The sequence below is a fragment of the Gobio gobio genome (genome assembly GCF_949357685.1).
Source record: "Gobio gobio genome assembly, chromosome: 5".
Lineage (NCBI taxonomy): Eukaryota > Metazoa > Chordata > Actinopteri > Cypriniformes > Gobionidae > Gobio > Gobio gobio.
The window spans coordinates 27,454,137-27,468,987 of record NC_137101.1 but is presented as its reverse complement, the minus strand read 5'-3'; the positions used below and the strand labels follow the sequence as shown (position 1 = coordinate 27,468,987).

Here is a 14,851-nt window from a genome sequence, read left to right as displayed (position 1 = left end):
ACACTTATTGCAAAGAAAATACTGCTATTTTTACAATCAATCACTATTTGCACTTAGTGTAAATAGCATCTATTGCTGAGTGTGTATGTCTGTGAGTCTTAGGGGCCGTTAACATGACACCATTTTCAACTAAAAACTCCATAAAGTCTCCATGTTAACTACAAAAATGTGAATTTATGAAAACGGTGACATCAAATTATCTTAAAAATATGCTTTGCTGTGAGACCAGCTTTGCTCTGTCTCAGGCTGATACCAAGAAATGCCAAGTAATGATCCATCTCTGCCTGCTAGTCAAACAGCAACAGCAGCTTTTTGTAAATTAATTTGTAATTCCATCTAAAAAAAAATCAATAGCCACATACACATACATTGGTTGTGTCATTTATGGTAATAACAACCACACTGTACTCATAAAGTCATCATTAGCATTAACCATTAGTCAACATTAGCTTTTAGCGAGCTGCCTTCCTGTCTACTGTCTGCATATTGTAACTGTAATGGAACCTCATTAGTAAGTGATCTGAAACACACACACACACACACACACACACACACACGTTTAAGGGGTAGTTTACCCAAAAATGACATTTAATTTACTCAACTGAAACACAAAAGAAGACATTTTGAAAAATGTTGGCAATCGTTTTGGTGACCACTAATTTCCATTGTATGGACATTTCTTAAAATATCTTCTAATATGTCCTACAGAAGAAAGTAAGTCATATAGGTTTGGAACAACATGACAGATGTTAGCATGTTGCTAAGCTAACAATATAATTGAGAAGATAAAGAAACCCTTAAAGGGATAGTTCACCCAAAAATGAAAATTCTGTCATCCTTTACTCACCCTCAGTTTCTTTGCACTGCTGAACAGAAAAGAAGATATTTTGAAGAATGTTTGTAACCAAGCAAATAGAGCAACCATTGACTACCATAGTATTTTTTCCCCTCAATGGTTGCTCTATCTGCTTGGTTACAAACACATCTTATTTTGTGTTCAGCAGAGCAAAGAAACCCATACAGGTTTGGAACAACTTGAGGGTGAGTAAATGATGACAGAATTTTCATTTTTGGGTGAACTATCCCTTTAAGAACAGTTAACTTAGTAAATGTATATATGAACAGTAGTTTCACTGCAGTAAAAAAAATCTTGTAGCTGATCTACACAAACAAAGGCACATATATTCTGAAATTTCAGAGAAAAACTTAATATCCCCTCAGTCTCTGAGTAAAGGAATCAGGAATTATTGAAGAACAGAATCCGCCAGATAAGAAGTGATTGTTCCATTTCAGGAGAACCCTTGCTGATCCAGGTGCAAATGACTATGGGTATGAACCTAAAGGGATTCAATGGAAAGCCATTTCCCCAACACAGAGCCTAGAGATGAGATTACGTTGTGAGCAGTGTGTGTAGCTGACAAGAATCCGCTCATGTGTCTGTGTTACTCACGTTCCATCCTCATTGCTGCGATAGAACACTAAGAAGGGGTCCGATTTGCCAAAGAAGTCCTTTTTGTCCAGCTTGTTGCCACAAAATTGCATCATCACAGACTCCTGCAGGGCGAGAATGTTTTAGAAAAGCAGGTTATGAGGGCAATGGGAGTGTGCATGTGGATTTAGAGCACTTCTCAGACCTAGGACAACAGTATCAGTATAAATGAGCTAAGTATTTGGCCATTTATGGTTTCTAGATAGCTACCATTATGCAAATGCTAAATAGCTTGGCATGTCATATTTGCTTGACTACTGTACCCAGATGGCAAGGCTAAAAGGCCTAATCAGAAATCCATTTGACAAGCGTTTATGTAGACACACATTCACTGTCTGTGTGAGATGCAATGCTCCAGCAGGGAATGGAATAAGGTCTATTGGTCCCTGTTGTGAAAGACAAATTCCGTTAGCAACGTGGAGGCCTTTCTGTATTTATGTGTGTGTGAGCACAGCTGGAGTTCTTGGCACATCATGTGTGCTATTACTGAATCCTGTGTTTTACAACTAAGATAAATACTATGAATAGAATAGACTATAACAGACATGCTGAGAAGTCAAATGAAATTAGCTTTCTCCTGACTACAGGGCTATAGGCATTACATTATGAAATGGAACCACACAGTAACTGATTTAAAACCGCTTTGCATAGCGTTCATCACGTAAAACGCACAGAAGACTTAATCAGAATCGATTTAAATAGAGCTTGTCATTAGCATGTTGGTACCTAACAAACTAATGCTCTACTGTACACAAAATTTCATTAGCAAAAATCACGAAATCAACGATGGAAGTTCACAGGATACTTGGCTCATAAGTGATTTTAATACAGTCTGACTTTAGCATATTGCTAAGTTAACAACGTGATCTACTAGACACAGTAATTCAATAGATAAAGGTCAAAATCAGCTATGAAAATTCACAGGAGACTTGGTTCATAAGTCATTTCAATAGAGTTTGACATTAGCATGTTTCTAAGCTAACAACATGATATAGACTACATAATTTCTTAAGCAAAAATGTAAACCATAAAATCAGCAATGGAAGCTCGCAAGAGACTTGGATCATATACAACGATTAGGCATAACATTATGACCATATCCTAATATTGCCCCCCCCCCCCCCCCCCCCTGTCCTGTAAGTTGCAAGGGTCGGCCTCCATGGATCGAACTTGTTTGTTCAGCGCATCCCACAGATGCTCGATTGGATTGAGATCTGGGGAATTTGGAGGCCAAGTCAACACCTCAAAATTGTTGTTGTGCTCCTCAAACCATTCCTGAACCATTTTGCTTTGTGGCAGGGCACATTATCCTGCTAAAAGAGGCCACAGCCACCAGGGAATAGCGTTTCCGTGAAAGGGTGTACATGGTCTGCAACAATGGTTAGGTAGGTGGTACATATCAAAGTAACATCCACATGGATGGCGGGACCCAAGGTTTACCAGCAGAAAATTGCCCAAAGCATCATACTGCCTCCACCGGCTTGCCTTCTTCCCATAGTGCATCCTGGTGCAATGTGTTCCCCAGGTCAGCAAAGCACATGCACCCGTCCATCCACGTGATGTAAAAGGAAACGTGATTCATCTTCTGGGCTACCTTCTTCCATTGCTCCGTGGTTCAGTTCTGATGCTCAGCTCACGTGCCCACTGTTGGCGCTCTTGGCGGTGAACAGGGGTCAGCATGGGCACCCTGACTGGTCTGCGTCTATGCAGCCCCATACGCAACAAACTGCGATGCACAGTGTATTCTGACACCTTTCTATCAGAACCAGCATGAACTTCTTGAGCAATTTGAGTTACAGTAGCTTGTCTGTTTGATCGGAGCACACGGGCCAGCCTTTGCTCCCCATGTGCATCAATGAGCTTTGGCCGCCCATGACCCTGTTGCCGGTTCACCACTGTTCTTTCCTTTGACCACTTTTGATAGATACTGACCACTGCAGACCGGGAACACCCCACAAAAGCTGCAATTTTGGAGATGCTCAGACCCAGTCGTCTAGCCATCACAATTTGGCCCTTGTCAAACTCGCTCAAATCCTTATGCTTGCCCATTTTTCCTACTTCTAACACATCAACTTTGAGGACGAAATGTTCACTTGCTGCCAAATATATCCCACCCACTAACAGGTGCCGTGATGAAGAGATAATCAGTGTTATTCACTTAACCTGTCATAATGTTATGCCTGATCGGTGTATGATTTTAGAACAGTTTGACATCAGCATGTCGCTAAGCTAGCAAACAACGTAATACTCTTGACACACAATTTAATTATCAAAAATCCAAATCATAAAAAATCAGTGATTTTCAACAGAGTTTAATGTTAGCTAACAATGTATTGCTCTACACACACACAATTTAATTAGAGAATCCACAGTTTTTTTTATTTTTTTATTTGTTTATACTTCTGTATTAAATCAGAAAATAGTATACATGTTAGAGGTAGGCAACTGACAGTGAGTGATTTTGGCCAAGCTTAAATGAGCAGAGGTGGAAAGAGTAACAAAATATTCTACTCAAGTAAAAGTACTATTACTTCAATGAAATTTTACTTAAGTAGAAGTAAAAGTACTTGTCTAAAAATGTACTCAAGTAAAAGTAAAAAGTAGTTCATTTAAAATGTACTCAGAGTAAAAGTTACTGAGTTACTTTTTTTAACAGCGGGGTGGGGAATCTCCCGTGTAGGGTTGTAATAGAATGAGATTTTCATGATATGAAAACATCAGTTTCACAGCATCACGGTACTAATTATTTAATAAATAAACTGTATTATTAAATTATGGTTATTATTATAACCAGTTAAAATGGCATTAAATTAATGAAAACTAACAAAAAATTTAGTTTTTTTGTTGAACAAATGCTTTATTATAACAAACTTGAAACCATTTTTTGAAAAAATAATTTTATTAAAATTTCAATAAAACATGTCTAATGAACTAAATAAATTATTATGAATTAGATTAGATTAGAAATTTTTCTTTTTATGATTTAATACATAAATACATTACCAAAACGGTGGTAATCAAATACTTATCCTTTCATTGTTGTGGGCAAAGCGCTGCTGTTTTACTAAATTAAACCATGGATTTAAAAATATATTCTTAAATAATGTTTAAATTATTTAATATTATTATTGTTGTTATTATTATTATTATTTTGACAAGTATTCTATAGGCCTAAATATATTACAATAGTAATATATTTCTGTTACAATTTCATCTAGTTAAACCGTTTATTTTAACAGGTTTTAGTGAGGATCTATTTCATGGAAGATCTGTTTCAGAGTGTATTTGATAATGGCTTTTAATCAAATAAAATGATGAAAATGTTCATTAGGGGGTCTCAGATCAGCTCTGGAAATGTTCATACTGTATGATCATGCCCAAATATGTTTTTTGAGACGTTAAACACCACGAGCCCGAGGCTACTTAAGTATGTAGGCTAGTAGACGAAACGGCGCTGCTCATTCACACAGAGACAGAACAAGCAGATCATATATTCATATAGCAGTGTTTTAAGCTTTAATATTCACAGACCATGTCGCGATTTGATTTATTGTACAGCTCTACTGTCGATATATTTATTCATCCATCAGTTTGCGTGTTTTACGTGACTTCTGCGTTATACTGTAGGTAGGTAATTCCGGGATTCCCTCTGCATCACAGAAAACATTCGGCCTTAAGTTATAAACGTACCTTTATCTGCACAGAGGGATGGTGTTCCCGAACATGTTCTGTGTTTCCTCCTTTGCATCAACATTTTTTTTGCTAATTTGTTTTCCTCCAGGACAACACCCGGCTATTTTTTGTCTATATCCAAAGCTTTTCCATACTAACCAGGGGTTCACGACGGCGTTTCGCTTTCAGCTGGGTCTGACGTCTGTCTTGTCCGTCCGTCTCCATCTTTTTTTGATTTTTGCGTTCGTTCTCCCGCCTTCAATTCAATGCAGTCGTTTCCGGATTGCATTTTCCCCCGTTTGTATTATTTATTTTTACTCAGTAACGGATGTGGTTTAAAATGTAGCGAAGTACAATACTTCAAACAAAACATACTTAAGTAAAAGTAAAATTACAGATTTTTAAATCTACTTAAAAAAGTAGAAGTACGCAGAAAAACTACTCAATTACAGTAACGCGAGTAAATGTAATTCGTTACTTTCCACCTCTGTAAATGAGCATAAGCAAGCTTGGGACACAGATAAAACCTGAATTCAAACGATCAATATTAGCTCTTACCCTGCAGTTGTTAAGCTCCTCAGCCTTCACAATAATTTTCCCACATTTCTTCCCTGGAATCCCCCTGCGAATGACAAAACGAGAGTATTGAGGTCATAAATGTGTAAATTAGATTAGATTCAACTTTATTGTCATTACACAAGTACAAGTACAAGGCAACGAAATGCAGTTTAGGTCTAACCAGAAGTGCAATAGCAGCAAGTGCAGGATATACATAAATAAATGAACTGTCATAATACATCACAAGGACAATTTTTGTATGAATCACACTAAGGTGTTTAAATAGTACTCCATGGTATATCATGGTATTACCGATAGTATAAATTATATACATGCATAGTAATAACAACAATAACACATTACCATGGCACCAAAACAAAAACAAAAATAAAACCTTTAATTAGGTTACAAAGTACCAGGCTTCATATTAAAGTCACAATCTATTCATTGTGAAATGGCAAAGAAAGTCCCTTTCGTGTTTGTGTAGATCTCTGATGGATTCTTCTGCTGTTGGTAATATAATGAATTGACTCTTGCACAGACAGCTGGGTGGATGAAGTCTTGATTAAGGTTCATGAATGCTCTCTCATGTGTACAGACTTTAAGTGAGTGTAATTGGACTGAGGCTGTGCCATTGTGCTCTGGGCAGAAGCGAGCTGTCATATAGCAAAGTGAGTATTGCCCGAGTACTTTATTAGAACTGGACTTGATCTATGAGATCTATGAGTCCCAAAATTAACATACAGTACATATATTACTTAAACCATATGATAGATATATAGTAGTTAAAATTGTTCAACTAAAACCTTGCTCTTCTGCTGTTTGAATATTGATTCACACAAAATGTAATTCAGATATATGTAATAGCAATGAGAGAATTTTAATATGTAATGTGAGCTTGGTAAAAGGTGACTTTAAAGAATATTCGGGCTGCTTTTTTCCATCCAAGCCTTGCCACAAGATTTTAAGCACAATTTGCACCCTAAAGTGATTGGGGGCGTGGCCCGCTTTAAGGCTTGTCACAAACAACTTTGTCCAAAAAAACCCAAAAAAGCCTCAAGAGAGAGATGGGTGAACAACACCACATTTTATTGAATAGTGTCCAAAACAGGCAAATCTAGACTACAAAAAATGAGCAGTGCAATAAATTTATCTTCAGTTATTGGGATGGCAGGTGACAATAGAGGATGTTAATTCAATAGCCAAGTAAATCCACACTCACACCTTTTGGTTGCCATTAGAGTGACTGAATAACAAACAATATCTGTCTTACAGGGATAACGGGAATGCAGGAGGAATGCAGGAGCTGGAGAACAAGCAAGGGAACAAGGATACAGGAACTTGGAGAAATCGCAGGTAAGTAATCCGCAGTCCAAGTCGTAGACCAGGCGATGGCTGCATCCAAAATCGCACACTTCCAGATTACATTCATATATAGAATATACTTTCTTTTCTTTTCTTTTGTTTTGTGGCCCTAAAGTTATTACTTATTGAAAATTAGTACCTACTCAAGAGAGTTTGCCATTTCAGAAGCAGCCAATGTGTGTGACTGAGGTTTGTGCTTAAATACTGTGGTGAAGAGCGTGCTGATCAGGTGCAGGTGCAGATGATGGCTGATTAAGTGCAGGTGATGAGGCAGGAGGAATGCTGGGAATTGTAGTTTTGAGTGTGAGTGAGGGAGTGCAGCAGTGAGGGAGGACTGGTGTACTTGTGACCAGCTTTGTGTCATAAACAGACCAAAATTTAAAGACCATCTATGTGGTGTTTTTAATATGCTTTAAGACAAACCATGTGCAAATTCATAAGTCAACACCATTGCGGAGTATTTTCTCAAACCTGCAGTGGAAAAAAGACAAGACACCCTTTGAATCATGGTGTTTCTTATTATTACAAACTACCGTGTAACCAATCATGTCAATGCGTAGGCAGGATTTAGCATATCATTAACTTTGCTCTGAAGTAGGCGAGTCTCAAGAGAATATTTTTCTGCTGATATAAAAAATCGGGTACATTTAGCAATATAGCGGGTTAATTATGTATATGATGTATATTGTGATGTTATGATGAAATATATGCCTTTCTCCACTGATGTTCTAAGTTGTTCAAAGCGTTTCTAAGCACTTAGAAACATTGTGTCCTAACTTTTAGAAGGCAGACTGAGATGACGAACAAGAACATGGTTTGTGTAACTTTAGCAACAAATTATTAGCTCTATGAGAGAAGCCGAGAAGGCCATTCTTTGTGTTCTTTTTGAGGAATTTTCGGAGCCTGATGAAATCGATATAAATATGTGTTTAATACTGCAACATACATGCAATCACTGCCCTTGCCGTCCAGAATAAAAGACAACATCCCAATCCCATTTAATGAACTTTCTCCTGGTAATCAATTCTAATTTTATTTTATTTTATTTCTAGTTCTTACTATTTTAATAGCTTGTATTTTCTTTCTCATTTTTATGTAAAGCACTTAATTACCATATATGAAATTTGCCTTGCAATGAAGCTAAAAATATAAATAAATACATCATCATGTTGATATATATACTGTATACATTTTTTTTTACGACAATCATGTCTTCTAATATCTTCAATTGTTGCGTATACATACTGAGCTGCAGCGGACACATTTGTAAACAACTTTACTTGGACCCATTGTGCGAGCTGTCTCTTTAATACCGCATTTTTTTTTATACATGTTGCTGCTGATTGGGCTGACATTTTTGACACACCCACCAAACGAGATAAAACGCATCTCAAACCTGTTGCACACCAATGCACACCATTTCCAGGAAACATGACATTCAACCGGAAACCGTAGCAAAACGTTGCGCACCGGTTTGAGCTTTGAACGTGCCCCTGGTCTGAGTGGGTGGAGGCGGGACTAATTTGCATAATTATGGATCCGCGTATACTACATGAAGCAAGGGTGTAGGGTTACATTCAAGTTATTTTAAAGCATGAAGAATTTTTTTCACAGGAAAAAACATTTAAATATGTAATTTTGGTGATCAAAGATGAGTTTTAAGGGATAACATTGTTGACTACAGGCCAGGGGGACTTTAAGTCATTATTAACTGGAAATATTCCCCCCTGCTGTAGCTCTGAAATAAAAAATATAAGGTGTCATTCATGTAAATGGTGCTTGGTCATAAAATACGCAAGATATAAAGGTCCCACTGGTGCCAAATGAGACTGACACAACATTTTTTGTGGTTGTTATAGTCAAATTCTGTTGTCCTAACATTTCAAAGCTTCAATGGAGGGGGGCATTTTTAGTGAATAATCATTAACTATCACAGCTTCAGAAGATTGTATATTGGATATTTTTTGGTGCATTTATTTCTTTACTCAACTACACATGATGACAGAATTGTAATTTTTTGGTAGGGTGAATTCAAGTAAATTAGGACACATGCATTTTACCCATGAGAAAAAAAGTCCCAATTATCCTGAACTAACTCTACACGCTCCGTGAAGGAGATTTCTAGATAGCTGCCACCCGGACCCATGTGGCCAACTGTTAAGCGTTTGTAAATCTTTAATTCACCCACAGGACTACAGATATAATCTGATTTATTTTAAGTATTACTGACTTCCATATTTATCTTTACTGGTTATTTGTTACATTACATGGTTTCCAATATTTGGATAATATTTAAATGTCAAAATTGTTAGTGCCTGTTCATCAAAAGTAATGCAAGCAAAGACTTTAAAATTGTTACAAAAAATTTACAATGTAAATGCTTTTTTTTTTTTACACAAAAAAAGCAGCTGAACCATTGTATCTTCACTTATATCTAACCCATCAAATTCTGTAAGAGTGAGGATCGGCTACTAGTGTTGTAGTCAAGACCACCTTATCCGAGACCAAGTCGAGACCAAGACCAATGTGTTTTGAGACCAAGACAAGACCAAGACCAAGGCAGGATGAGACCAAGACCAGACAAGCACTCCTTAAATTCATAGAGATCCACAGTACTACCTGAGAAATTTCTTATAACTTATAATAAATGACTTATAATAAATATAATTAGAATAAGACACTAGTATATAGAGCTGTTACCAATCAAATTAAATCATTAACAACAAAATTCATCTTTGTACTACAGAGATAATACAGATGTATAAGATGAATTGGTAAATTGCAAATGCATAATGTTGAGGATAAAGACAGTCAAAAATGCTCTTAAGAGTACTACACCACTAATTACTACATTAAAATTCATGAATTAGTAAAGTTTAATTAGTTTATTTGTTATAGCTCATTTGCAGGGTAACAAAAAAAAACTTGAGAGGCAATCATGATGCAGCAAATACGCACTCTGCTTTATATCTCATACATTTTGACTGAAATACAGGTTTTTGCTGTGCAGAATTGGAAAACATTACAGTGAGCATAAGTTGGTCCAAATGGAAGACATGAAGTGTGAGAAACCCTGTCGTCACCATGACAACCCCAACCTGTGCGACGGAGGGACCCAGCAGAGATATCTAATAAATATGACTAAGATGTCATCTCATACATATTTCAGAGGGAGTAATTTAGATTTTTTTTGTATTTCAAGTGGAACATTATATTGAAATTGGTCATGTTGAACAAAAAGATTTAAAAGCTGAGAATCTTGTACTGTTCTGCGCTAACTATGAATCCAATGTAACTGTAGATTTACTGATGCAGTTCAGTTATATACTTCTATACTGCACATCTATAATTCCTAACCATAAGTACACTTTAAAAAAAAAAGTTTCTATATGGCACCAAAAATGGTTCTTCGTCGTAATCATAGAGGAACCACTTTTGGTGCTATTTAGCACCATATCTTAACATGTTCTGTACATGGTAGCGGTGCTATATAGCACCATAGTTAGCGGTGCTATATAGCACCTTAGTCAAAGAACCGGTGAAGAACCTCTGAAGAACCGCTGAAGAACCACTGAAGCACCAAAATTGGTGCTATATAGCACTTAAAAAGGTTCCCCTATGATTACGAGCGAAGAACCATATGGTGCCATATAGAACCTTTTTTTTTTAGAGTGTAAGTTTATTATGCATTTATACTTTCAAAGTGGACCTTTTTTTAAAACGTAAAAATAAGCATATGGACATAAAATACACATAGGATAAATCAAATAATTATTAATTAAAATGTATTTTATTATTATTCACATGTTTTTGTAATTAATAGGCGACCCTCATACTAACACAGACTTATTTTATTAAGGAAATAAAGCAAAGAAATGTTTTGTCAAGTTATGTGGATGACACATGATATATGTATTTTACTTTCCAATGTTTAATCTACCAAATATCTCAGCCAAATTAAACCTGTGTCAAACCATTAAAAAAAAAAAAAAAAAATTCAACAAAAAATCTGTAAGAATGTCATGGTGTAAACAGGCATAACATTATGATCAGGCATAATATTATGTGCTAATATAATAATATCCTAATATTGTGTTCCCTCTTTTGCTGCCAAAACAGCCCTGACCCATCGAGGCATGGACTCCACTAGACCCCTGAAGGTGTGCTGTGGTATCTGGCACCAGAAAATTGGCAGCAGATCATTTAAATCCTGCAAGTTGTGAGGTGGGGCCTCCATGGATCAAACTTGTTTGTTCAGCACATCCTACAGATGCTCGACTGGATTGAGATCTGGGGAATTTGGAAACAATTTGGAGGCCAAGTCAACACCTCAAACTCGTTGTTGTGCTCCTCAAAACATTGCTGAACCATTTTTGCTTTGTGGCAGGGAACATTATCCTGCTAAAAGAGGCCACAGCCACCAGGGAATACCATTTCCATGAAAGGGTGTACATGGTCTGCAACAATGCTTAGGTAGGTGGTACGTGTCAAAGTAACATCCACATGGATGGCAAGACCCAAGGTTTCCCAGCAGAACATTGCCCAAAGCATCACAATGCCTCCGCCGGCTTTCCCATAGTGCATCCTGGGGCCATGTGTTCCCCAGGTATGCGACGCACACGCACCCGTCCATCCACATGATGAAAAAGAAAACGTGATTCATCAGACCAGGCCAACTTCTTCCATTGCTCTGTGGTCCAGTTCTGATGCTCACGTGCCCACCGTTGGCGCTTTTGGCAGTGGACTGAGTCAGCATGGGCACCCTGACTGGTCTGCGTCTATGCAGCCCCATACTCAACAAACTGCAATGCACAGTGTATTCTGACACCTTTCTATCAGAACCAGCATTAACTTCTTAAACAGTTTGAGCTATAGTAGCTTGTCTGTTTCATCGGACCAAACGGGCCAGCCTTCGCTTCCCAAGTGCATCAATGAGCCTTGGCCTCCCATGACCCTGTCGCCAGTTCAACAAGAGCTGCAGTTTTGGAGATGCTCTCACCCAGTTGTGTATCCAATACAATTTGGCCCTTGTCAAACTCGCTCAAATCCTTACGCTTGCCCATTTTTCCTGCTTCTATCACATCAACTTTGAGGACAAAATGTTCACTTGCTGCCTAATATATCCCACCCACTAACAGGTGCCGTGATGAAGAGATAATCAGTGTTATTCACTTCACCTGTTATAATGTTATGCCTGATCGCTGTATAATTATTATTATAAAGGATTATAACATTCTTGGAAAGTCACATCACATGACCTAACCTTATCTTGTCATAAAAAGGTGAATTATCTGACATTTTATGATACTTTGGAAGACAACAGTTTTTAAAAAAATTAAACAATGAAGCAGTTTGTCATGTTATCCCCAACATTATTATACAAGTCAAGATTATGCAAAACTACTTATTTTCAACAATTTTTATATTCAATATTTCTAAAACTACTTTAGTTTTTCAAGAGGAGGCGGATTATTGGAATCACCTGGAAAAGGCCTTACTAATGGAGCTGTGTGGGTACATAAGGCAGAAAAAGGGGGGAAACACTGCTTTCCAACAATTCCTCGCTTCTAGAAAACAAATATAAACATTACATTTAAATGTAAGCATTTGTCCAAGGTTCTTCTTCAGTGTCTTGGTCTGTGCGTGACAAGCAACATTGTTCTAATATTAAGTTTTCAAGCCTCATCCTAGAGCATCGATGCTGCAAAACACACTTTCTTGAATCAAACACACAGCGAAATGCTTTCATACCTTGTTATTGTTTTTTTTTTCTCTACATTTAGTCCCTCCTGTAAGTCCCAATCAAGATGCATGCATTTGCAATCAGCGTCTTGAGTGAGCAAGGTAATTAAGTACTGGCGACACCGCAGTGCAATGGCTGTTTTTTTCTGTCTGTGCGTGTGTAATTATCTCCCCTCGGTCGACAGAGACCTGAATGAAATAACAAGTATCATTCAAATCAACCCGTAAAGAGCTGCTTTTTTTTTTATAGAAATGCATTTAAGAAATGACCCTTGCTTTATATTCTCAGAAAGGAATAGATATGATAGTCAAGCGGTCATTATTTGCAGTGCTTTAGCTCATCACTCAAACTCTGATTCTCTCCAGAGCTTCTTGACACCAACGCTGTGTTGTAACTAGGCACATTGTGTCACGTTTTCAGTGGCTGTTGTCTGTCCACACTGAAAATCACACCCAATCAGAACATATTTGATGTTTAGAGCGCAGCAGGGGCTGCCTTTGTCTTTTTCACATAAAATTTCTTCATAGTAAAGAGTTGTAAGCCATGGAAAAAACATCTCTGAGTGGAATCACAACATTACGAACATTGTAAAGGTCGACGAAGGTAATAAAATAATCATTAAAAGACACTGTGTTCCTCTGAGGGAATAAGCTACTCATTTCACAAAGCACTTTGATGAAAACAATATCAAACTATTTCCAATAAATTTCTTAATTATACGAATATTTCAAATATATAATGTAGGATATATATGTGGTTGAATATTGTGGTTGAATATGCCACAATTGACCAAAATTCCAAACTTTGTAACGTGTCGATGAAAACGTAATATGATACCGCCGTTTTAATGACGGATAAAATGCACATTTGCACACATTCGCTACGCAAAAACCCCATAACTGCATTTGAGTTTGACTTTTGTAAAATGTTAATTGATAGGTAGTACAGCAACATATAATTAGTGTTTTTTTTTTTTTTTTTTACCATCGTAAAATCATAAATAGGCACAGGTGTGCCCCACACTGTTTTCTACTGGAACTTACGCAAAGCAACTGAGTGATTCTAGTCGTCACCTAGGTAAAAAATACTTCAGAGAGATTTGTTCTGTGATTTATGATTGCTAATACACTTAATTTATTAACATTTAATCATATTATGGTTGCATGTTTAATTCATGTTTACAATGTGCATGTATTCGCTAGCTAGCTAATTTTTTTTATCTAGTAGTCTATACTCTCCACTCGTCTTCACGTATAAACGTAGTAAACCATGGTTTTACTACTACAGTAATGTTGTTGTTTACATTAAGTGCATATAGTCCACCTTGTTCAGTAAAGGTCTGGTTGAGCCAGCCAATATTAGGAAAGACACCAAGCTATTTACAGTGGCAAAAGTGTAGGGGTAAAGTATATGGTTTAAAATGTTGACGCAAATCGGCCAGAGGTTCGAATCTGCCTTTTGCCAAACTCGCTCTACTTCCTTTTCCCATCACATAGAAGATCCAAAAGGCATTTATTTTCAATAAAAATAAAGAAAATATTCAAAAAGTGGGAATAAGGTATTTAACGTAAGTGCTTATTGGTTAGGGGTAGTTAAACAGATGCAGTTGTCCTTGGGGTGCCCTTTTTCAATTTCAACACATGCCCCTCAAAAGGTCTGTGCATGGCCCTGGTTTGGACAGCTATTAGATGTCTTTTAAATGCAAAATTGCTGGGTAGCCACTCAGTATTTTCACTGAACACAATTTTGACATCGATGCCATGGGGGAAAACTGTCATATAGATATTTTTAATATTATCTCATAATTTTGCATCAGGTATATTAGGCTGCTGTCACTTTAAGATCTGATGCACGGATCCATTATACTGTTACACATGCGTTTTCTTTCTCAACTGTTTATGGTCACTTAAAATATAACTGACTGTGATTATGTGAATACTCGCCAAGACCGCCATTTTGACATTATTTTGTGTTTATTCGATTGTTTAAGTGCAATAAGCAGTGAAAAATAACTAAAGTTAGTA

General features: G+C 37.0%; 1 protein-coding gene across 1 annotated transcript in view; it reads right to left on the bottom strand.

Moving 5' to 3' along the window:
* Positions 1–14,851, bottom strand: part of LOC307126812 (copine-8) — a 153,514-nt gene that overhangs the window by 45,288 nt on the left and 93,375 nt on the right. Inside the window, exons 7-8 of the mRNA XM_079817530.1 lie at positions 5,720–5,783; positions 1,451–1,554 (exon numbers count right to left, since the gene is read on the bottom strand). Coding sequence (XP_079673656.1) covers positions 1,451–1,554; positions 5,720–5,783 — 168 coding nt within the window. The remainder of the gene's footprint in view (positions 1–1,450; positions 1,555–5,719; positions 5,784–14,851) is intronic.